The following is a 26554-nucleotide window of genomic DNA, read 5'->3' on the forward strand; positions in this document are numbered from 1 at the left end:
TGACTGGGTGTTGTGTGATGTCCTTAGGTTAGTTAGATTTAAGTAGTTCTAAGCTCTAGGGGACTGATGACCATAGATTTTTTTAGTGCTCAGAGCCATTTGAACCATTTATCAATTTCAGGTATTTAACTTCGGTACGGAAACAACTAAGGAAAAAGGCGTAAGTGTAAATGCCAAATTTCATTTTACCAATTATGGTCTGCTGACGATGATAAACACAAGATTATTTGCATGCCCTCAAAAGATAAATGAAATGTAATCAAGTAATATGAACAAGGTCAACAGAGCAAGTCATTTAAAATTCGATGTATTTCCGTTGTACACCATCACTGGTAATCTGCACCATCATCACAGTCAGAACCTTCCATAATATTTCACAATAAGGAATGAGTATCTAGCTCAAGCAAAGGCATTCATGTACATAGAAACAAACGATTGTCAGTGTGAACGTGGTTTGATATGCTTGGGAAACCTTGACAAGGCACAGTTCTATACCATCTGTTGACAATTATCCGGACACCCCTCCATAATGCGGAACTGACTGCTCGATGTCAGGTGGATGCGAGAATATAAAAGGTGGAGAGTATCGTGTTGTCAGCAGAGAAACAATGGCAGACGAATGGGTTAGTCAGAATACCTCTGTTACTTCGAGTTGTTGGATGTTGCCTGAGTAGATCGACTGGAGTGTCCATTTGAGACATTGAACGCTTCTCCAGCTGCTCAGGTCGAGTGTCGTTGACGCCATTGTAAAGTGGAAACGTGACGGTAGAGCTACAACTAAACCAACCAGGTAGATCTACGTCGAGCTTTGCGGAGAATGTAAAATGTCGCATCAACTCAGAGCACACAATGATCGAGCAGCTCCTCAGAAGAGACACATTTCTGTAGTCACTGCTAACCAACGCTTGTGGAGGTACAAACAGCGATGCCACTGGGCAGTGTAAGGGTGGAAACGAGTGCTTGAATCATTTTGTACCCTGTAGCAAACAGAAGAAAGAGGATTTTAGATTGAATGTTACCTGTCTGCGCCGACAGTGGAGTGCGGAGAAGGTGGCGTTATGGTATTGGAGTCTTGTTAGGGTGTGATGCCCGAATTGTGCTTAAGGAAACACTAAATGTGAAGGATATGAACATATGGTGACAAGAAAAAAATCGCAACACCAACAAATTATGTAGTGTAATGAAATTTTTCTAGTGCACTTTTCTAGGTAGTATATGTAAGAGAGAAGTACTGCAAGATTGCAGGTTAATGTAAGCACGAGATAAGCCATTTAAATGTGAAATGCTGGAGCATTAATAACCGGTGTAACTCTCATAATGTTGAATGCAAGCATACAAACGTGTATGCATTGTGTTGTACTGGTGCTGCACGTCAGATTGTGGGATGGATTCCATGCCTGTTGCACCGGTTTGTCCAATACCAGGATGTAAATGTTGTTAGATGTCGCTGGAGTTGTCGTCTGATGTTCCACATGTGCACTATTGGAAAGAGATGTATTGGTCGAGTAGACCAAGGTAACATGTCGACACGTTGCAGAGCTTGTTGAGTTTCATCAGCGGAATGTGCGTGAGGGTTAACTTGTGGGGAAACACACTCCGGAACGCTGTTCTTCAATCGCAGCACAACAGGCCAAATCACCAAACTAATCTACAAATTTGCAATCAGGGTGATTGGGATAACGACTGTCATACACAGTCGCACCCCAGACCATAACTCTAAGTGTAGGTCCTGTGTATCTAGCAAGCAGACAGCTTGGTTGCAGGCACTTAACATGCCTCCTCCAATCCAACACACGGCCATCACTGTCACCAAGGCAGAACTGGCTTCCACCAGAAAACACAACATACCTCACTGTGCCCTCCAATGAGCTCTCGCTTGATACCAATGAAGTTTCAAATGGCAGCGGTTTGGGGTCAGTGGACCGCACGCTACAAGGTGTCTGGCTCGGGGCTGTTCTTAAAGTAATTAATATGTCACTGTGGTGCCAACTGCTGCTTTGTTTGATGCTGTAGGTGCAGTACGAAGCGCCAGAGCCATACGCCGAAGACGATGGTCTTATCTCCCGGTAATGCCACGTAGCCGTCCGAAGGCCGGTCTTCTCGTGACTATACATTCTCGTCATCACCTCTGACAGGAATCATGCACAGTGGCTACATTCTTACCAAGTCTTTCTACAGTACCGCAGAAGGAACATTGTTTATCGCAGCCCTATTATACGACCCTGTTCAATTTCAGTGAGGTGATGGTATTGGCGTCTTTATCGCCTTAAAGGCATACCTGACTGCAATCAACTCGCATTCAATTTGAAGTTTCATTCCAGGGAAACGACTTCATGTACTTATGGATTACTTTAGAATGTATGTGTTTACCTTCAGCGCTACATCTTGAGTGAGTGACACTTTACTGTGTTGGGAATACCTTACTGGGGCTCCCACCAGCCAGAGATTATACTGTGGTCACGTTTCAGGGCGACAGCGGCGGCGCGCTGGTGGTCGGCTCACAGGGAAGCTACACGGAGATCGGGATCGTCAGCTGGGGTTCGGGCAATGGCTGTGCGAGCGGAGACCCGGCCGGCTTCACCAGGGTCACCTATTTCCTCGACTGGATCTCAAGTACCGCCGGCATCACCATTCCGTAAAGGCAGCAATATTCATCACCGGCTATTTCCAGATTCCTCGAGAGAAGAAACTGTGAACAATAGTCCCAAATAAATAATTCAGTATATGAAGTGTCTTATTTATTAATTTTATTGCTCGTTAATTAACCAGAATATGAATGCGCCAATTTCACACAGTTCATCTGGAAACTTCTTTATAAGTTCCATGTACGAAACATGTAGACAACGGCACTTAAGAAGGCAGCCATGTTGTTTTGAAGCCGCAAATTATGCCAAAGAAAGTCCTTACGCTATTCGCCATTACTATTCACACACAGCTAATCTTGGCAGCAGGCGCAAGCAACTCGATTGTAATACTTCCCTGATAGTTTCGTTAATGACGTAACTCTTTTGTTTGTTGGTGTTGTATATGTAAACTGTTTCTCTCTTCAACTTTCGTGTGTGTCTTTGTTTTAAGGTAACAATGTTTATGTAAACGCTTTTTGATAAAAAGTGTCAAATCCGTCTGATACTGTATAACAGTATTGCAAATAACTTTTACCATCACATCTACGGGTCGCAGGATCGATTCCTGCCTCGGGCATGGATGTGTATGATGTCCTTATGTTACGTAGGTTTCAGTAGTTCTAAGTTCTAGGGGACTGATGACCTCAGAAGTCCCATAGTGTTCAGAGCCATTTGGACCATTTTTTGTGTGCTAAAAGTGGTTTCCATGTGTCTCAACACATGCGTGTACGTGCCGTACCATGTTCTGTCTGACACGTTCTCATCGGCTACGCTGCATCTGAGTAGTGTCAAATGCAGCATGAATACATATCCACATCTGAAATGGGCTCCGCATACAGGGTAGTTTTGAGATGGCCCGATAACCAGAAATTGCACGGGTTGTGATACAGTGAATGAGCAGGCCATGGTTGGACCCCCTCGCCCTATCCATCGGCCAGGGAAGACATGACTGAGATGCATCCAGGTGTCAACGGTGAACTGGGTTGGATCACCATCACGCAGCAGTTCCATATCCCTTCGAATCATCAGTGTCACTTCTTTCAGCAGCAGAGGCAAAGTCACCCATCAGAAACACCGATAGTTCATGCCTGTTAGGACACTTGGAAGGAAGCCTTGTCCCAAATACGATTGCCAGTCATCCCGGTCCACACATTCCGGCTGCACCGATGCTGATGATCCACTGTCACCATACCATGGGAGTTCTGCATACTATCCCACGGACGACTGTTATGAAAGTTGAAGATGTCTCTCTGTGTAAAGGAGGCCTCATCTGTGACTAGGATGGATGACACCAATCCAGGAATCGTTGTTGCCTGGTGAAGAAACCAGTGACGAAACTGCTTCGCATGTGGAAATTCTGTCGCTAGTAAACTCTGTACACGCTGTAAGTGATAAGAGTAGTAACAATTATCACCAACCGTGTTCCACAAGGTCGTCTGGATAGCCATGTACTGGTGGACCAACTGCCTGGTACAGACTAGGCGGTCGCACGTCCACAAAGTTAATCCATTTTCCTAGAGTTCTGATGTCCAAACTTTACGGGTACGTCCTTCATGATTTCCTGCTTCCTGAAACGACCCTATGTGAGACGAACGGCGAAACACTACTGCGATCATGAATGCTTTCGTTGTTATCGGCGGGGATAGATCTCCTGATAAAATCTTGCTGCCTGGTGCATACTATGACTGCGGGTGCATGGTACAGCGCGTATTAGACCGCAGTCTGTGTAACAAAGTTTGATTGAATAAATGGTCTCTAGCATGGAAACTATGCAATTCCAGTCATAAGTTCATTAGACCTTTGTTCCTTAACCTTTCATCGATCAACCCTTAGAGTTCGTGGAAAAAAATCACCCTGTATATTAGACTTGGCAAGCTGAAAATTGGTTTGTAGCCTCAGTTTAATGTAAAGACATAAAATATGTGAAACCTACGAGCTACCTTGTGGGGCGGCGTATGGCAAATATTGTTATATATAATGAATGTAGAATGTCTTTCCCGGCCGATGCACCATATGTGGGGCAGCGGATGCAATTTCTGTTATTGATATGTGGAATGTCTTTCCCAGCACATGCACCATATGTGAGGCGGCGGGTGGAAATATTTGTTAAGATGTTCCTATGATTTATTTAACTCTGGTGTTTGCCGTTCTCAACACTGGCTCTCTAACTACAATATTGGCAACCAGAAAGTGATTAGCAAAACATGAAGCCTGTAATTAGAATTCCTAGTGCCCACTTCATCTGAAAAATACACTTATAGCTACAGCTTATAGCTCTGAGGAATTAGGAGATTGTGTGGGGATTCATAATCAAAAATGATTCACTCTAAAATGTTCACTATATTCTGAAAGTCAGACCAAAAAGAATCCACACAATCCAACTACCAGAGCAGTTCAGGGTCTAATGCGCTGATGCAACTATAACTGTTGAAATTAAATGTTTAAGTGAATGCTCGCCAAAATTTGGTGATAGTGTTCATCAAACGCCACGCTGAATAATGGTAGAATGTCTGTCCCATGGCGGCACATGAAAATACGACGTACTCAAACTGAAGATAGATCATTAAAGTCATCCCAGAATTAACACTTCACTCGAAAACGATTCCATGGTTACGCGTATCCCGAGTAACTTATTACGGCATCCGAGGCTGTTTACAGCAATGATACCGACGCGACGCGACTCCCGGCACAGATGGTGCGCTAATCAGTGTCTGGAGAGAACTGGGGCCTTTTTTCTCATGCAGCGTTCTTACATACAAAGCCGCGGAGCGGACGTCTAAGGGAACGCTTAATTAAATCCGCTCTCCCGACTAGCCGCTGGGCTAGTAATGCACCACTTCAAGTTATTGAATAATTCATTACTCCCTTTGCAGATGGCCAATGAAGCTCTCAATTTAAATGTGCAATCAGCACACAGGTGAGTAATCATAATAGTCTGACGTGGCTCAGTCAAATATTTTGGGCGAGAGAATTAATTTAATTACACTACACGCAGTAGACGAGCTCAGAACTTGCCCTTTGGAGATACGCTATCGCTATAGTTCTATGGTTATTCAGTTGAAACTTCTCACATCTTTATGATTATAGCGGATCTCCCTTCTACTTAAATTTAAACATCCTGGCTTTATTTATTCACCTACTTAATCTATCTTGCCTCCTTAATTTTTAAGACAAAAACTAGAAAATCATAAATTTCAACTAAAATTTTAATTTGTGAGATCCAGAATACTGTTTCTACTTTATTATGATAAAGGAATCTAATCTCTTCAGCAGGAAAAACAAAAGTTAAGGTGGAACTGAAAACCCCAGACAAGGCTAATTTCCTAGTTACCAGTGAGGTATTAAAGTCAAAAAATACAGAAGCTTACATTCCTTCCTTTGTTGTCCATAAGCTGGGAGTAATCAGGGACCTTGAAAAAGCGGAGGTACGCGTTCGGAGGTTTACGAAGAAATATGGTAAAGACTAAATCGTACAATTGCAGACCTGTTTGTTAACCTTCGACTCTCAAACCTTACCGGAAGCCGTGTCTATTCACGGAACAAGATGTCCCGTCCATCTTTATGTACCAACTGTCAGGCAGTACTTTAATTGTCTTCGTTACGGGCACATCAGCAAACAATGTCGATCTCAGATGAGATACATTAAATGTAGTGGTCCACTAATGTTGAATCCTGTGTCTCATCTATCACTATTTGCGCTCACTGCGGGCGACATAACGCATCCACGGACCATTCCTGCCCGGAATACCATATACGGCGACGAGCTCAAGAATTAGCTACGTTCAACAACATTGACTTCAAGGATGCGCTGTCTATTGCTCGTATGCCAATCTATGCATCCGTCACCGGGGTTCAACAACATCACTTGCCGGCTCCGATCATTCCTGCTCCAACAAATTTGAGCTCTCAGGACTTTCAAATCCCACAACTCTTCCCGCCGATGCCCGCCGCACGCATGCAGTCAACAACGCGGAAGTGGGGACGCATCTCAATGTGCAACTGTGCCCCAGCAGACACACGTCGCTTACCGGCCTCCCCGGCGGCAGGTGCAAGTAAACAACCGCAGCCTGTTATATCCCATGCAACATTCATTCACTCCTATCAGCCAAAATCCATACCAGCCTGCTGCTTACAGATTAGCAACCCCACAAGCGCCGAATCAACGACGGCCTCAAGGTCATGCTGAACTTATTGATAAGATAATAAATGTGATTGATATTGCCATGCAAAACATGAGACAAAATAGGACTATGAACACTTCCGATATCCGTCACCTCGTTACGGGCGTATTTCAAAATCTCTCTCCCTAAATTATGGCTGCTTTAAAAGTATTGCAGTGGAATGCGAGATCGACTAATTCTAATAGAGAAAGCTTGCAACGAGAACTGTTCGTAAGTCATCCTGATATCGTTCTGTTATGTGAAACTTGGTTCAAATTCGAATAAACTGTTCGCTTTCAGAATTACTGTATAGTAAGGGAAGACCGTCTCGATGGGTGGAGCGGCGTATCTATACTGGTAAAAACTTCGCTGCCGCATCGACCACACCCATTACACGTACCTGTCACCAACCTCGAATTAGTTGCTGTGTGGATACGAACTGCCCACAAAACCTTTACGCCGGCCGCGGTGGTCTCGCGGTTCTAGGCGCGCAGTCCGGAACCGGGCGTCTGCTACGGTCGCAGGTTCGAATCCTGCCTCGGGCATGGATGTGTGTGATGTCCTTAGGTTGGTTAGGTTTAAGTAGTTCTAAGTTCTAGGGGACTAATGACCACAGCAGTTGAGTCCCATAGTGCTCAGAGCCATTTGAACCATTTTGAACAAAACCTTTACAGTTGTCTCGTTGTATAACGCTCTCCACCACATTATCGTAGAAGATGACTGGAGACAATTAATAAGTCAACTTCGTCTTCCCTTTATCTTAGCTGGAGACGTGAATGCCCACCATGTAGCGTGGGGAGGAGACGTGACAGACAGGAACGGCAGGACTTTGATAAGCGTTATCGAAGATAATAACCTAGTGATACTCAACGATGGCTCTCCTACTATGATAACTTCACCTCTCCGTAGACCCTCCGCAATTGATGTAACTCTTTGCACCTCCTGCTTTACTGAAATATCTAATTGGTGCGTTAAAAAGGATTCAATAGGATTCTATCATTTCCCAATAGAGTTTCACATTAACATCAAAGTCGATACTACGCACATCTGTTACTCTAATAGTACGTGGAAAATCAAGGAAGCCAACTGGGCCTCTTATAAGGAAACGGGCACTCGCACATACGAGACGTGACTTACGGGACGAAGATGCCTACCCAGTTTTACTCAATGGTATGAACGTCGCAGCTGGCATCAGCATCCCTAAGAAAAAAGAGTTTACAGTAATGAAGCACCGTTCTCCTCCTTGGTGGAATTCTGAATGCTCTCGGGAAGTTGCGAAGCGACGGCTCGCCTTGAAAACCTATCGTCAGAATCCTTCATTGGACAACTTCTTGGCGGTGCAAAAAGTGAATGCACGAGTTAACAAATTCCTGAAGAAAACCATGAAGGACAGTTGGAAGCAATTTTGCCTGTCCCTAAATAATTAAACCAGCATGGCAAGCATCTGGCATAAAATAAAAGTTTTTAGAACAAGAAGACTGTCTTCCTCCCCTCCTGCTACCACGGCCTGGTTAGAGGAATTCATAGACACAATCGCTCCTCCCACGGTGCCATTTTTAAACCATCGGTTCCCTGCTGAAGAAGACCGCTATCATGTTCTCCTTCGTCCTTTCTCTAAAGAAGAACTCAACGAAGCTATTAAAGAATCCAGCGACAGTTGCCCTGGCATTGATCATATACACTACTCTATGCATGAACACCTGCCTATAGAAGCGAAAGACTTTCTCTTGAACATTTTTAATCAGTACTGGATGAAGACAGATCTCATATCAACATGGAAGACGCAAGTAATAACTCCAATTCTCAAAAGTGGTAAAGATCCAAATGTCGGTACTAATTATAGACCTATTGCCTTGTCGTCGTGTGTTGCAAAAACACTGGAACGAATGGTAAAAAGGAGACTAGAATGGTAACTTGAAAAAAGTAATTTGTTGCCTCGGAGTTAATTCGGCTTCAGAAAAGGCAAAGGGACCATGGATAACCTGTTTTTGCTTAATATGGATATCACGTCAGCCTTTCTAACGAAAGAGTCAGTAGTCGCAGCTTTTCTTGACGTTAAGGGTGCATATGATCACGTACAAATACCGATACTCTTGGACAAGCTGGCAGGATTCGGAATTCCTTCACGGATGATCTACGGTATCAGTACTCTGATTACTCAAAGAACGATCTACGTCCGTTTCAAAGGTACCATGATCGGACCTTTTTATGTCTTCCCAGGGCTTGCCGCAAGGTGCAATTTTAAGTCCTCTCCTGTACACGCTATATACACACGACCTAGAACGCATAATTACTCCCCCCACAAAAATCCTACAATATGCTGATGATATATGTGTTTATTCTACTGCTGCTTCATATCTTCAGGCCAAAACGGCATTAACCACAACCACCGCACACATCGATGAGTGGCTCTCTATCGATGGGCTGGAGATCTCGGCTTAGAAACCAGCAGTCGTTCCCTTCTCCAAGTCGGCGACAGCTCGCACAGAAGATCACATTACACCTTCCAAATAAAATCTCACGTTCGATTTCTGGGGATTATTTTTGACTCTCGGTTAAGATGAACGCCCCACATCTGATCCACCATTACCAAGTGTGAGGAAGGTTTAAATGTAATCGGATCACTCACTCGTGTCTGGTGGGGAGCGCACCACAGAGTTTTACTCACCATGTACGAGGGATAATTCGATCCCGATTAGACTATGGCTGTCAATTCTACCACACTGCGTCAAAGATTCATCTCTCCAAATTAGATACTCTTCAATATAGAGACATTCGTACCTGTCTTGGAGCCATGCGATCGACGCCCACCAACGCCCTTGAGCATTAGACGCCAAATGTTATCAGACAAATTCTACATTCAAGGCATGGCCATTATGGACAGTTCCGTCTAGCAAAGTAGAGACTGCATTTATCGACTGTGGATTGCATCCCACAGAAGGAATAAAGTGCCAGCAGTTTGTGCCTGCTTTGACACTTGGTTACCTGTCGTACATTCTATACGGCGTTCAGCGCATCTACCTGTTTTTGAATATGATCTTCAAACGCTCTGCTCCCAGATCCCAGTCCATTATTTAAGTACGACGTGGCTGGACAGTACTAATGTCAACGTTGGCTTCAATCGTCTCGTTCAAGCACAATGGCCGGGTTTTCTCTGGGTATATACCGATGGCTCAAAAATTCCGCAAGAAGAGTGTACAGGATGCGCTTTTTTCTGCCGTCAGATCCAGATCCGCAAAACCTACGGCGGAGACAGTGGCAGTTTTGGAAGCACTTAAGTTTGTCTCTAGAACTTTCTGCCCCAAGATATTGATAGTATCTGACTCGTACAGCGTTCTTAAAAACATTCAGTACAGTCGATGGAACAAAACAACCAACACTTACAGCTTGGATGTGATATCTGAATATATTAGCAGCACACGCACGGACCGGACGATCCATGTGTTTTGGTTACCTTCTCACTCTGGTATCCTCTATAATGATGAAGTTGATGCATTAGCCAAACAAGCGGCAACCTTAGGCACCGTCCTGGATCTGCACCTTCCTTATACAGACTACTTATGTGAAGTCAAGGATCACGCAAGACAACAATGGCAGGAAATGTGGAACGTTTCTCAACAGACAAAAAGCGGTTACTACGCAGTGCTACAACCTCGGATTCCTTCACAGCCGTGGTTCATGAGGACACATCTGGACCGATCCACGATTTCTACCATCATAAGACTCCGCTTCAATCATGCCTCTTTCCCACAACATCTACATCGGATCAACGTTTACAGTTCACCAGCATGTGAGTGTGATCCTGAATCGGAAGCTGATGCCAACCACATCTTATTTATGTGCCCCAAATTTGACCGTGAACGGTTGGTCTTTCTGAAGACTTTGCTGAGTATGGGCTACCATCTTCCTCAGACAGCTTCTTCTCTTTTGTGTACTAAAGACGTTCGTCTATATAAAGTGATAGTTAACTTCATCAAGAGTACTGGTTACAATCTGTAGGTTTTAATGTTGTACGTAAATTATAAATATGTCTTGCTGATGAAGATATTTCAGAATTGGTGTGAATTGTAAGCCAAAATACTTTTAATTATTTTCCAATTCAATTCAATTCAATTTTTAAAACACTACGTGCAAAACTGTAACAGTTAAGTTTTTTATTCTTGTAAATGTGCATTTCTGTATTTGTTTATTCAATTGTGTGTACATTGTCACTATGTGTTGCCGATGGCTAAATTGAGTACACACTCAAAGGCCAATTAAAAAAATGAAAAAATAAAGTACGGTAATATCATCGCCGGGGGCGGTAAGCGTAGCGATAAACAGCCATCCGCCAGTGGGAGAAATTAGTGGCGCGGACAACAATGCCCAACCCACGCCGCGTGACCGCATGTCGACGCAAGACGCGAGCAACAGACAAAACTTTGCTGAAACAAATATACCATCACCGCAGGGAAATGTTGTTCCGCCGTGCTGGACAGCGTTGTTAATGGATGAGAGCTTAATAAAACATTGACAGTTTCCCGTATTCTCGAATGAGAAAAAGCGAACGCACCCGGTAGTGTTTGTCCGAGCCTTTAGAAATGTACTGCCCAGAACTTGGACAGAAGCTCAAAAGATTAAATATGTAGTAGGACACACCGAGGGTGATGCCCTTTTGTGGGCTACGGAGATGTCAGAACTTTGCGAGGTAATGGCCGAGACATTAGAAATTCGAGGGAAAACTTTGACAATAGGCGACAAGGAAATGCAAATTACCAGGATTGGAATGTGCAACACAGGGATCCGAGAGGGAAAAGGCAGCCCGTACAGTCAAATCCAAACAACCGGAACACGAACTGGCTAGCACGCGAACATACAGTAAACATAGTAGAAGTGACGGCAGAAAATGCATCCATACCTTTATCGCCCCCAGGAAATAGTAATCGAGCGTGACTAGAGGAAGAAGGTAATGAACAATCAATGTGCCACAGTACTAATATGAACGACTTAAACACTAACACGGACAGGAACGGAAAGAAGGAAGTAGACACTGAAACAAACCTACACATACAGCATATCCGGAATCTATTTTTAAGGTATGATAAGGACGCAGAAATGAAAGAAGACTTGTTTACTGAAGAGAAAGAAACAACACGCAAGGTAAGTGAAATTATTCAAGTAACAATAAAGGTGAAGGTAGGAAACATAGATGTACTAGTTGTTTTGGATACTGGCGCCCAATGTCTACTAGCTTGTTCAAAGACATAGCGAGGGAAGTAAATGTACCCACGCTACCTGTAGAGAACTGTAAGATCGTAAGGGCAATGGGAAGTAAATCTAAAGTTATAAAATTACAGGCCAGCATACCCATTAGCATATGTGGTGTAATTTTGCAGTGTACTTTCTTGTTGGTAGACAAACTTATAGTGAACTGTATACTTGGTATGGAGGTGTTCAGCAGATATGGGATAAAAATAGATATCGGCAGTTTCATGTAGGGGAGCGCACACTGACTGTGGACTTAATAACTACAACGACAAATCAAGAGCAGGTCGATACCCGACATGAATGTTCAACTTGTGTACCCTCAATCCTTAATGGCAAAGGAGATGGAACTTGAAGACGCTGGTAGGGAGATCCTCGATGAGCAAATAGTAGACAGTAAAATAAGTAAATCCACTTGTCTTAACAGTGAACAGCGAGGTGAACTGACAAAATTACTCTTCAAATATCATAACATTTTTCGGAAACAACGTAGTGTTATTAAGGGATATGAGCATAATGGAAGTGTACCCGCATGAAACATATTTTAGAACGTCATACGGCACCCCTTGGGCTAAGAAATAGGCAGTAAGGCAAGAAATAGAGCGTATGACTAGGTGAAGGGTTATTGAAACATCGCACTCACCTTACTGCAGTCCGATTCTCGCAGTTGGTAAGACTGACGGAATGGTGCGGTTGGTGTTAGACGCGAAGGAAATAAACAAAGTCATCGTTCCTATAAGAACAAGGCCAGAGAATCTAGAAGAGCAGTTATTAAAAGTTTCATGACGTTAAGTATTTAACATCCCTTGATTTGAAAGCTTCGTACTGGCAAATTTTATTACATGAAGAGAGTAGAAATTATACAGCTTTCATAAATGCCGAGAGGAGCTACCAATTTAGGGTGCTGCCTTTCGGATTAAACGTGAGTGCTGGTGTATTTATTGAGGCATTAGACAGGGTACTTGGACCGGAACTGCTTAGCCAAGTTACACTCTACGTTGATGATCTATTAATTGCAGCTCAAACATGGGATGAACATGTAAGTATTTTGGAAAAGGTTTTTCAAAAATTTGATGAATACAATGTCACAGTTAACTTTAAAAAGTCTGAATTCGGAAAGGAAAAAATAAAATTCTTAGGGCATATTATTTCACCAGTGGGAATTCTACCTGACCCCAGTAAACTAGATGTGATACAGAATTTTGCAACACCCTATACTAAGAAACAATTAAAGGGTTTTGTAGGAATGGCCTCGTTTTTCAGGAAGCTTCTGCCACAACAATTGTTGAACAGTAGTTCAATATTAAACTTACTGCGTAAAAACCAAAGTTGCTTGTGGACTAAAGAATGTGAAAATTATTTTCAGCAGATTAAGCAGTCGCTGATTAACTCACCTATCATGAAACAACCAAATATGGAATTGGATTTTTGTTTAAGCACCGATGCTAGTTACCAGGGGCTCGGTGCATGTCTGTTTCAAATAATAACAATGGATTGTAAGGAAGAAGTCAATGTAATCAGTTATGCCAGTAGAACCCTCACTCATTGAATGGATAGAATACTTGGGTCCGTTTCAGCACATAGTAAATCACCTATCACACACATCAACAGGATACACATCGGCCGAACTTATGTTTGGAACGGTGTAACTAGATGAAAACAGATACCTAAATTACTGTACAAAGACGTAGCCTTAGATGAGAAAGTACGGCGAGCGCTAATCACACTGGAAGAGCAAGCTCAAATAAGGAAAGGAATTTACGACAGGAAATTGAAAAATTCCAGGTTGGACAGGTGGTACTACTAAGAACGTATCCGAAATCATCGAAATTAAAGACATTGAATAAAAAATGGCAATTGTTATATGTTGGTCGGTATATCATTGTTGACAAGCCACATCCGGGGTGCAACTTGATAGGAAATATAGAAAATGGTAAAATAAAAGTCATGTATCCATATAAAGATTTGCGAAAATTTATTAAATGAAAATTCAGGTCTCATTCTTTCCTTATCTGTTGCATCAATAAAACGCAAGAAGGTATGAGGTTTGTCGCTCTTTGACGAATAAACCGACTGGCGCTCGGTTCCTCTCTAGCCAGGGGAACAATATTTATATTTCCGGTGCCCTCTCCCACTTCTACTATCCTGTTTAGCCAATAAGGAATGTTTAATTTTCTTCTACTATCTAACATGCAGAGTGTGAGATGCAACCTAGTGAACAGAAATGTTCCTTGTATTTTGATATTGTACTTTCTTAAGACTTAATTCACAGCGCGCGAGCATTAAGCGAGAGGCATGAGCGATGAAGTGTACTGAGCCGTGCTGCCGCGCTTAAAGCAGAGCGTACTTCAACAATTATATACGAAGCGGCTAACAGCTGATCGTAGGGGCCAAGTAGGCAAAAGCAAGGTTGAGTTCAGTGTCCCCTTTAAGATACACAAAGACACACTGCGCACCGTGACGGAAACCATTTTAGAATTTAAGCGAATCGGCACTCACGGCGCGCAGCCAACTGGACAAAATAGGAGCAACAGCAAATGGAGTACCTATCTGCTAATTACTATGACGTAAATCAAACACACAAACAAGACGAATAGAGACATTTATTCCAAAGTCGTAGGCTATACTGTAAAGAGCACTAATTTTAAGAGTATATCGTTAGTTTAAGCATACGCAGTTTTAAGAAAATGAACGCATTGACGCAAGTAAACTATAAGGAGCGTAAAATAAGCTAAATTTGTTAACTTAACATATGCTATTGAATGTACATAGCTAGAAATAAGTAAAGTATTCAAAGTGGAAGAGAATATACACAGGAAATGACATACTATATACAACAGGATTAAGAGAAGTTGAAAAGAGAAATAACAATACGTACACTCGAAATAACGCGATTAGCACCTAATTTAAGAGCTAAGCGACTTACATACAACACATAAGTGAGCGACGATGTGAAAGGCAGAATGAGATACACTCCTGGAAATTGAAATAAGAACACCGTGAATTCATTGTCCCAGGAAGGGGAAACTTTATTGACACATTCCTCGGGTCAGATACATCTCATGATCACACTGACAGAACCACAGGCACATAGACACAGGCAACAGAGCATGCACAATGTCGGCACTAGTACAGTGTATATCCACCTTTCGCAACAATGCAGGCTGCTATTCTCCCATGGAGACGATCGTAGAGATGCTGGATGTAGTCCTGTGGAACGGCTTCCCATGCCATTTCCACCTGGCGCCTCAGTTGGACCAGCGTTCGTGCTGGACGTGCAGACCGCGTGAGACGACGTTTCATCCAGTCCCAAACATGCTCAATGGGGGACAGATCCGGAGATCTTGCTGGCCAGGGTAGTTGACTTACACCTTCTAGAGCACGTTGGGTGGCACGAGATACATGCGGACGTGCATTGTCCTGTTGGAACAGCAAGTTCCCTTGCCGGTCTAGGAATGGTAGAACGATGGGTTCGATGACGGTTTGGATGTACCGTCGTATGCAGTCCTGATTGTGGCGCTCACCTGCACGGCGCCAAACACGCATACGACCATCATTGGCACCAAGGCAGAAGCAACTCTCATCGCTGAAGACGACACGTCTCCATTCGTCCCTCCATTCTCGCCTGTCGCGACACCACTGGAGGCGGGCTGCACGATGTTGGGGCGTGAGCGGAAGACGGCCTAACGGTGTGCGGGACCGTAGCCCAGCTTCATGGAGACGGTTGCGAATGGTCCTCGCCGATACCCCAGGAGCAACAGTGTCCCTAATTTGCTGGGAAGTGGCGGTGCGGTCCCCTACGGCACTGCGTAGGATCCTACGGTCTTGGCGTGCATCCGTGCGTCGCTGCGGTCCGGTCCCAGGTCGACGGGCACGTGCATCTTCCGCCGACCACTGGCGACAACATCGATGTACTGTGGAGACCTCACGCCCCACGTGTTGAGCAATTCGGCGGTACGTCCACCCGGCCTCCCGCATGCCCACTACACGCCCTCGCTCAAAGTCCGTCAACTGCACATACGATTCACGTCCACGCTGTCGCGGCATGCTACCAGTGTTAAAGACTGCGATGTAGCTCCGTATGCCACGGCAAACTGGCTGACAGTGACGGCGGCAGTGCACAAATGCTGCGCAGCTAGCGCCATTCGACGGCTAACACCGCGGTTCCTGATGTGTCCGCTGTGCCGTGCGTGTATTGCTTGTACAGCCCTCTCGCAGTGTCCGGAGCAAGTCTGGTGGGTCTGACACACCGGTGTCAATGTGTTCTTTTTTCCATTTCCAGGAGTGTATAAACGTAGAAAAATGCATGTGACTGAGACGTAACCTATTAAATAACATATCGTACAAGATTTAGGGAGAGGAGCAGTTGTACACTTCTTTACAAACAATTTTAGAAGTAGTGGGCTTAATGTACAGGAAGAATACATATCCTCAAATTTGCTATTACGGAACTCGCTTATGTTATCTGCTATTAATTACACGATATCTTATAGTATAAGCAGCAAAATAAAGCTGTGAACGTGAATTGAAAACACGCAGGAGATAAGCTAAGTAAATACAAAAACCAACCAATAAGTACACAACGTAATTACATGAACTTGAAACAAAGTAATTGTGGTAAGTACTGTATGATTAAAAAAAGCGATATAGAGAAATAAATGAAATTTCACTGCTGGATAATATTTTGAAGTAGAGAGAGTGTGAAAGGTTTTATTAGATTCGATTGAAGGTATTAATTAGTTAATCTACGTTTGTGGTGACATACCGTGCATGGAGTGAATCTAGGAAGAGAATGAAAGTGTATTAGAGTAATATGAATTTAGTTATATTTGTGGGAAGAAATAAATAGGGCGGTGGTTCTAGTGTGAGAACCCTATAGGTAGCACATGGGTATAAATGGCGATTTGTGTGGAATATTTTTAATGAATAATTATATGAGTATACAGCGATGAATATGAAGATTAATATTACATGGGTACCTAGGAAAGGGCCACGAAGCCGATGTAAGAAAGAACATACTATATAGTTTTAAGTCTTTGAATGAGTGGTTAAATGAGTGTGGAAAGTAAAGTATGATGATGCATGTACGATAAGTAATTATGAAAACGAACATGCCGAAGAAGGAGTGAAGAGTATAGAAGAAACAGTGAAGTCGATAGTAACAAAGGTACATGATACATTTAAAACACACCACAGCACAGTGATTTGTTACACAGATATCAGAAAGTAAAATAACCTAGTATAAAAAATATTTCCTTAGCGACTAACTGTTACAGCCGTAGAAACTATAAGATGAATATAAATGAAAATATGATATACGATTCGTATGAACACAAAATGCAGTGAAACAATATTTTCTCCACTGTGTTCTTGACACACGCAGGAGCGAAAGCATTACTGTAGCATAAGCGCGTTCTTATTTAGCGGTAAGGAATTATGAGTGGAATTGCATATGACAAAAATATGGTAAAATTATCGGTAACACGTCACAAAGGTAAACATGTACATGTCGTCGCATCAATAAGGCAGAAATATGGCTTGAAATAGGTGTTCACGAATGTGGAATATTACGACGATTAACAGGCAGTGATGACGTCAGGATTGTCAAGGGATAAAACATCCCCCACACTCGCTCACAACCGAGCACTTTAAATATTATACATAGTATGAAGATTTATCAAATGCCAAGGATAGAATAAGCACACTAACGAAGCACTACAAATAGCAATCCTAGATGTAGCTTGATCTCTGAAGTAGACCTTAGAAAAACCTCTGTTTTCCATGTAGTGAGCAGTGCTGGAACGTATTTTCTATGTGTATTTGTGAAGGTAAAAAACGCGTAGGAGGTCGGACCTGCAAGTCAAGAGAAAAGTAAAAATTCAGAACAAAGGAGACATTCCTTCATAATTTACTTATTAATGTGTAAGATGATGCCTAACATGGGACCCACAGAGGAAATGTGAATGTGACTGGTACATTTATGTGTCAACTTTATTATTGCCAATGTCGATGTCTATGAAAAATGTATGTAGTATTTTCTATTGTAGTTCAGGATGTAAAAACGCGCAGGAGGTCGGTCCTGCAAAACAATAACAAGAAAGAGCGAACATTCAGAACAAATGCAAGATTCCTTCTTATTTACTTACTAGTGTGTCATATGTTGCTTAACATAGAGTCCATACACAAAATGTGATTGTGAATTCGACATTTATTTGCCAACTATATTATTGTTAAGGTCGATGTCTATGTAAAATGTATGTATGTACTCTTTTCTTCTTTTCTATGTGTAGTTGTGGGCGTAATAACTCGAAGGAGGTCGGTCCTGCAAGACAAGAACAGAAAATGCCAATAATCCTGATTTACATATCACTGTGTAAGAGGGTGCATGTCATGGAGTCCATATATGAAATGTGAATGTGAATGTGAATTGTAAATCTATATGTCAATTTTATTATTGTCAATGTTTATGTATGCACTATTATCAATTTTATGTGACATTTTATTCTCGAAGAAGAACAATTTATGTGTGTATGAGAAGTGCAACGCGACGGACGAGTAAAATACTCGCACGTGTGAAGTGATACAAAAATAGTAAGGTCTAATAATATTGAAAATAACGGCTGAGCCGTGATAAGGGTAAACGCTACAGTCTAGCTGGGTGAATACAAAGAGTGTGATACGTGTGCGACGGTGATATCAGAGGAAATCCGTATAACCACGAGTTGAGGTGTGAGAATCGCTGAACTATAATGCACGACGGAAGATAATGCCGAATTCTGCTGTGCGGCTCTTACCTTCAATGTCACTGGCCGAAAACCTCGCCCAGGCGCGAGATGATGTATTGGTGTTCTTCGATTTGAGCTGAATCCGTCGTATCCAGTCTCCGGACTGGAGGGCATATACAACACCGACTTCATGAGCCTGGAGCGACATAAACAGTGCGTGAGCGGGCAGTGCTGCTGCTCACGTGGCGTTTACGTCACTGCGTCGGGTGCGCTAAACAATGAGCTACTGCTGGCCATAAGTGCAGCGAACAATGAGATAACGTGTGCCGAAAGAACACCTTCTCAGAATGAGTAATCAACCAATAGCCAGCGAGAAAAACAATTTTTAAAATGTAGTAAAAGGACAATTCAAGAAATGTAATATTTTCCCCCTGTTAATGCTGCTTAACGAATGGAAGGAGAAATAAAAGACTAAGACGTGCGATATGTAATATGAATATATGTGAATTAATTAGGTGATATAAGTATACGTGAATGTATTTATATGTATGAATTTGTAATGGACAAGGAAATGAGCTTTGTAGATATACTTGTAGTAGCATAAGGGTATTAAAACTCCATTGACGTGCACCAAGTGACTGAACTATGAGCCCCAAGGTAAATAAGGCTACTGTATACTGTCTCCCTAAATAAAGAGACTTATTTCCGACAGTATACAGTAGGGGGGCAATTGTGATAAACCTTTTGCATTTCTTTTATGTTTTCGTCTTCTTTAAAGGCAAAGAGAAAGAAAAAAGATGAAGCGGTAGCCCATCATAGAGTCTATGCCTACCGTCAGGTATTTTTGATTTTCAGTTGTTGAACAACAGAGGAGATTTTCTTATACCAGTATGAGAAACAGGGGTTTCGCGTTCAGCTAGTGAACGAGTGAGAAGCACGCCATTTTTAGCGAGTAATTGTAGAGCGCCATTTTGTGGTCGCTATGAATAAGTGAATAGTATGTATTTCATATGTGCACCGTTTGGAAAAATAAAGTATTGTTTTATTAACAGAAAGGTCGTGTGAGTTGTTATTTCAAATAGTACGATAATTACAAGAACTGAAGCCCACCTGTGTACTTTGGAAAATTACGAAAATCTGATAAGCTCAATGGGAACACGGTCAAGACTTCAAAGGTGAACACGGCGACCAAACGTAGCATTATAAAGAATGGTAAGCACAAATCTACAGCGGAGAAAGAAACTACTTGGCCCTGCAAAATAATATGAACTAATACGAACTTATTTCCAGGCATAGCTCAGCTTATTGTGCTTGACATTAATGCCGAAAAATTATCTCATTAATTAAATAGATTTTAAAAAGCCACACATTTCAAAATTTTATTATCATCTATTCCATTATTTTATTATATTATAGCGAGCATTCGCGGAACTGAATGATCGACGTAGCAACCCGGTAGCCGCAAACAAGCGAAGCAATTGTAAAACCAAATCCAGCCGAGAAATTAAATACAATACGGCACAAGAAGGTAGGGGAACATCTTTACAGAACCCAAATACGCCATCGCCGGTATAACTGACAGTTTAATATATCTTTACACAGTGACAGTGTCATAAGCAGTTATATTTACGCGTTAACTAATACACTACACTTGTGCAAGGAGGTAAAAAGTAAAATAAAGTTCTGCAAGGTTCGCAGGAGAGCTTCTGTAAAGTTTGGGAGGTAGGAGACGAGGTACTGGCAGAAGTACAGCTGTGAGTACCGGGCGTGAGTCGTGCTTCGGTAGCTCAGTTGGTAGAGCACTTGCCCGCGAAAGGCAAAGGTCCCGAGTTCGAGTCTCGGTCGGGCACACAGTTTTAATCTGCCCGGAAGTTTCAGTAAAATATAGGATCAAACTCATTACAAAATATCGGTAAAAGATCGACAGCTTCAAAGTGGCAGATATGTGTTCAGCATGGAACCACGTCTTATAAAACAACAAAAAGCGGAGTTGCCATCTTAAAGCGCAATTAAATTAAGAATGTTGTGAAAAAGAACACCGTCCTTGCACCCACCATGCTATGTTACAATGTATAAACATATGTATCAATTGTACAAAATTAACACAATTGCAAGTTTGATTAACAAGAATACTATGTAACTAATAACGTTTATTGTAAAGAAAGGACTAAATGAAAGACTATCAGATGATACGAAGCCTGAAACTTATAAATAATTCAAAATATATTGTTTACGAAGGTTAAATCCCAGACCATAAATAGATCAGAGATAACATTTATCCAAGAAGAAAGTTGTAGCCGCATCGAGCTTTAAGTTCGCTCCGACTACAATTTAACACTGCAATGCAGATGTTAATTCTGTCTCTCTTGTAGACGTCGCAATAGTAGTAAGACAATTGAACGCTACTATATTGTTTCAAACCGATCTGAAGTTTTAAAAGTTTTCCAGTATCGACGTACTAGTCATAAATTCTAACTGAAGTAGAAAAACATTTACGGTTTAGTCAGACAACGGAGTAGTCATTATATGAGAAAGAAAAGTAAATCGTGTGATACCTGATTAATGCTTGGACTTAGCCTTCGTGATCTGTGATTGTCACGAACGTCAAAGGACACAGCAAAATACCAACCGCAGATATAAAATCTATTATTAGTCTTGAGTAGGAAACACCTACAAGCGATCACGAAAAATTTACAGTTACGCCGTGTTGTCGGAAGCTGTAGTCAATGTCAGAACCGCTGGTGCATATAGATTCAAGAGCCTGAATGATAGATCGGTGTGTTTTCAGTGCAGGTTTAAATAACCACGATGTTCAGTAAACTCCAACATAACCTTAATGCTTCTTCTCGGCTACGTCATTTAATGGAAACTTGCTGTGTAATTGTGAGATTAACTATTTCCTGAGAGAACGCAGAAGTTAAAGGTGATTTAGTGATTTTATTAACAGTGAACAGCAAGTTCACAGCGAAATACGATGCTTTCCTTGCGTTGTCAGAAGAGTATTTTATCTCTGGAATTACGTCGTATTAGTTGATGAATTAACACCGTAGCGACGCCTTGACGACGCTATATTATGGTTCAAATGGCTCTGAGCACTAAGCGACTTAACTTCTGAGGTTATCAGTCCCTTAGAACTGCGAACTACTTAAACGTAACTAACATAAGGACATCACACACACCCATGACCGAGGCAGGAAACGAAGCTGCGACCGTAGCGGTCACGCGGTTACAGACTGTAGCGCCCAGAACCGCTCGGTCATCCCGGCCGGCTCAGATCAAGGGAGCTGTTGCTATACCGAGTGGTGCTGTCGCTGTAGGTTCGAAATAAAGAAGACCGACAGACTTCGAACACCAGTGCCTCAATTTTAAACAAGGGCTGCTTACACATTCCGGAATGCTGCTACATAGATACGCTGATATCAATCAAAGGGAGATAGTGTCTGTAACTAATCAACCAAGCGAGGAGTTTGCTTTTAACAATTGCAGATCGGAGTCGTCGCGATCTACGGATACTGTTCTACGTCAACCAAACTGGGACAACCATCACCATCGAGCCGACACAAATAAAACGCCACAAGCGGTAGCAAGGATAGAACACGAGGCAAACGCTCAGGAGCCTCGTGCACTATATATAGGGTGACCATTGATCGTGACCGGGCCAAATATCTCACGAAATAAGAGTGAAACGAAAAAACTACAAAGAACGAAATTTGTCTAACTTGAAGAGGGAAACCAGATGACGCTATGGTTGGCCCTCTAGATGGCGCTGCCATAGGTCAAACGGATATCAACTGCGTTTTCTTTAAATAGGAACCCCCATTTATTATTACATAGTCGTGTAGTACGTAAATAAATATGAATGTTTTAGTTGGACCACTTTTTTCGCTTTGTTGTAGATGGCGCTGTAATAGTCACAAACATATGGCTCACAATTTTAGACGAACAGTTGGTAACATGTAGGTTTTTTAAATAAGAATACAGAACGTAGGTACGTTTGAACATTTTCTTACGGTTGTTCCAGTGTGATACATGTATCTTCGTGAACCTATCATTTCTGAGAACTCATGCTGTTACAGCGTGATTACCTGTAAATACCATATTAATGCAATAAATGCTCATAATGTTGTCCGTCAACCTTAGTGCATTTGGCAGTACGTGTAACGACATTCCTCTCAACAGCGACTAGTTCGCCTTCCGTAATGTTCGCACATGCATTGACAATGCGCTGACGTATGTTGTCAGGCGCTGTCGGTGGATCACGATAGCAAATATCCTTCAACTTTCCCCATAGAAAGAAATCGGGGACGTCAGATCCTGTGAACGTTAGGGCCATGGTATGGTGCTTCGACGACCAACCCACCTGTCATGAAATATGCTTCAGCCGCACGCCAGCTATGTGTCGGACATCCATCATGTTGGAAGTTCATTGCCATTCTGTCATGCAGTGAAACATCTTGTAGTAACATCGGCAGAACATATCGTAGGAAATCAGCATACATTGCACCATTTAGAATGCCATCGATAAAATGGGGGCCAATTATCCTTCCTCCCATAATGCCGAACCATAAATTAACCCACCAAGGTCGTTGATGTTCCACTTGTCGCAGCCGTCGTGGATTTTCCGTTGCCCAATAGTTCATACTATGCCGGTTTACGTTACCGCTGTTGGTGAAATAAAGTAACTATCTGGTGAACGGTCCGGACACTTGGATGATGTCCAGGATACCGAGCAGCATACATAGCAAACGCCCGTTGGGCATTTTGATCACAGTAGCCATACATCAACACGATATCGACCTTTTCCGCAATTGGTAAAGGGTCCATTTTAACACGGGTAATGTATCACGAAGCAAATACCGTCTGCACTGGTGGAATGTTGCCTGATACGACGCACTTATTCGTTTGTGACGATTACAGCGCCATCTGTCACAAAGCAAAAAAGTGGTCCAACTAAAGAATTCATATTTCCTTACTTACTACACGAATATGTAATAAAAAATAGGGGTTTCTACTTTTAAAAAACGCAGTTGATATCCGTTTGACATATGGCAGCGCCATCTAGTGGGCCAACCATAGCACCATCAGATTTCCCCCTTCAAGCTAGACGAGTTTCGATCTTTGTAGTTTTTGCATTTGATGCTTATTTCGTGAGATATTTGGCCCGGTCACTATCAATGGACCACCCTGTATATATATGGTATCTGTCCTAAGAGTTGTTTGCTTGCTCTCGTGTTTCGTCAGATATCTGCAATTTCGTTTTTTAAAACGTCTAACTGGAGTCAGCCCAAACAAATGCTGCTCATCACGTCTCTCATACGACGTCCAGCTTCGACGGAATGCGTCGGTTTTTTAAACTGGAATTGTACGTGCTCATTCGATAGTGCGCTACTGCATTATTCTAGTGCTATATTTGTTTTACCGGTAAGTATTAACAGGAACAGATCTACACGAAGAATAACCAGTACTCCACCAGCAACTGAGCAGCGCACTTCTGCATGGCCGTAGTAGTCAGCGCCAGCCATGGTGGTACAGTTGCTGCTAGGGTACTGGTTGTTCTTTGTGTAGAACTGTTCTTGTTAATACTTACCGGTAAAACAAATATAGACTAATGCAGTAGCGCACTATCGAATGAGCACGTAAATTTCCGGTTTAAAAATCGCTTTGTTTCTCACTGGAAACAAGCCGACGCTTTCCGTCAACGCTGGACGTTACATGAAATGCGTTATGGGGAGCACTTGTTTGGGCTGACTCCAGCTGCACCTTGAAAAAACAAAATGGCAAATATCTGCCGAAACACCAGTGAAAGTGCTCCTGACGGCTCTTAGGAGAGACACCCTATTCATACAATCTCTTGTGTAACGTTATTGCTCGCGTGAATACTGAAATGCCGCAAAACGGTAGCAGATTTCATAAAGACTTTCGGGGGACCGACGACAGGTGCACAGACTGACCGTCGATCGTGGATGTAAATAAAAGTAACGTGTTGCGCGCAAAGAGGAGAATCGCGCAAACGAAGTAGACACTTGGCGCAGTGGCTGATGGGAGCTACTGTAAGTGGGAAATTACCTTACGGTCGCTCACAGCAGGCACCGCGCCGAGTGTCACCTTTGCTTGCGTGTGTGCAGTTACTGTACCATAACGTTGTTGTCGATAAACCACTGGAACAATATCAACTGTAAACAGTGCCCTGTTCCGCCCCTTAGCTCGTGCATCCACATAGATTTCAAACTATATATTTCTTTTTCTTCTTCTTCTTGTTTTTCCAGAAGATGCGGACTTACATTAGAAAAACTTATATACAGCAATGGGATGTTAGACTAATGGAAATGTCAGATTCAGCTATTTTATCTTCTGAAATGGAAGTTTTAGAACCATCTAAGAAATTTGCTGACGTAACCAAATCTGTGGTGGAAAGATTTGTTCTTAAAGTTAAGAATAATCCTGACTACAGGCCTAACTAATCAGATGGGAAATTGAAAAATGTGTTCACTGTAGACTGCAAAACTGGTCACAAAAGCTGGCAACAGCAGAGCGGTGTGCTGACCAGATGGCCCTCCAGGTCTGCATCCTGTGATGCCTACGACTCGGGAGTCGGTCAGTACTGTTGAGCCTTCCGAATCCTGTTCGGACGGAATTTAGCTTTTAGTTTACTGCAGAAGAAATGTCTTATTAACAGATTCTCATTATAAGAATGAACTACAGAATGTTGTTGCAAACACAGAAAAGAAAGAAAGAATATGCATAAAAGGTCAGAAATTCCAATACTGAGAAATCAGCTACAAAGAACTCTTTGAGAAAATTAGAGCTTAATGATCAAGCTGAACACAAAAATGTGTATAGTGCAGACTAAATGACGTATTAACACATTCTCGTCATGAGAAAAAAGCACGGAAAAGAAATAAAGAGGGCGAAAAGAGGTCAAAAATACCAGGACAGAGAAGTTAGACGAGAAAAAACCTTAGAGACAGTTAAAGCTCGTAATTTCAACGTTTATGCAGTACTTTCGACGTTTACGATACAATTACACAAAAAAATTATTATTCCACTCTGCCCTGTAAGTGGACCATGTAGCCTGTCGCTACATATCTGTTCCTTTTTTAAATTAAACTTTATCCGAACTGGCGTGAACAATTCCCAAATTTCATTCAAAATAATGAATTCCAGTATTAACGCAGGAAAAATTAAATAAAAGAACGATAAGAGCCAACTGAAAAGAGTATTACACGCAAAGTAGCAAGGAGCTCTATTCAAAGAGTTTCTAATGAACGTCCCTTTTGTTTCACAAGTACTACATAATCCCCACGCACGTACTATTTACATCTTTAGCATCTGGGAGTCTTAAGCGTCTGAGGATCTTTAGAATTTGGTGGTCTTTAGAATCTGAGAGTCTTTGTATTCGAGATTTTAGTGTCCGAGCTTCAAGCATTTGAGTCATGAGTATTCGTGTCTCTTATGTTCATGCCCCACTGTGTGAGATAGCTAACACTATTGGGAGACAGGTTAATTAAAAGTAAACGACTGTTTGTCATATCGAAGGAACTATATTAATAAAAGCCAAGTTAAGCAAAAACTACAGTCTGCTACGATTTCGAACAGAGTATCAAGAGAATAGACTCTTGTATTGGATTATCTCTAGACAATAATAATTATTATTATTATAATACTTTATTCCCCTTTAATATTAAAGGAAATAATTTTCAACGAATGAAACATCGTGCTTTATTAAATGAAATCTGTGTCTTTCGTAGGAATTAATTCGGTGTACATCTGCTAAGCTAGTCAAAGATATCAGTTCATCTGG

General features: G+C 42.2%; 1 protein-coding gene across 1 annotated transcript in view; it reads left to right on the top strand.

Moving 5' to 3' along the window:
- LOC126327949 (brachyurin-like) overlaps positions 1-26554 on the top strand; it is a 226800-nt gene that overhangs the window by 36990 nt on the left and 163256 nt on the right. The window contains exon 7 of the mRNA XM_049995933.1: positions 2469-2641. Within this exon, the coding sequence (XP_049851890.1) occupies positions 2469-2639 (171 nt within the window). The 3' untranslated portion in view covers positions 2640-2641. The remainder of the gene's footprint in view (positions 1-2468; positions 2642-26554) is intronic.

The sequence above is a fragment of the Schistocerca gregaria genome, chromosome 2, assembly GCF_023897955.1.
Source record: "Schistocerca gregaria isolate iqSchGreg1 chromosome 2, iqSchGreg1.2, whole genome shotgun sequence".
Lineage (NCBI taxonomy): Eukaryota > Metazoa > Arthropoda > Insecta > Orthoptera > Acrididae > Schistocerca > Schistocerca gregaria.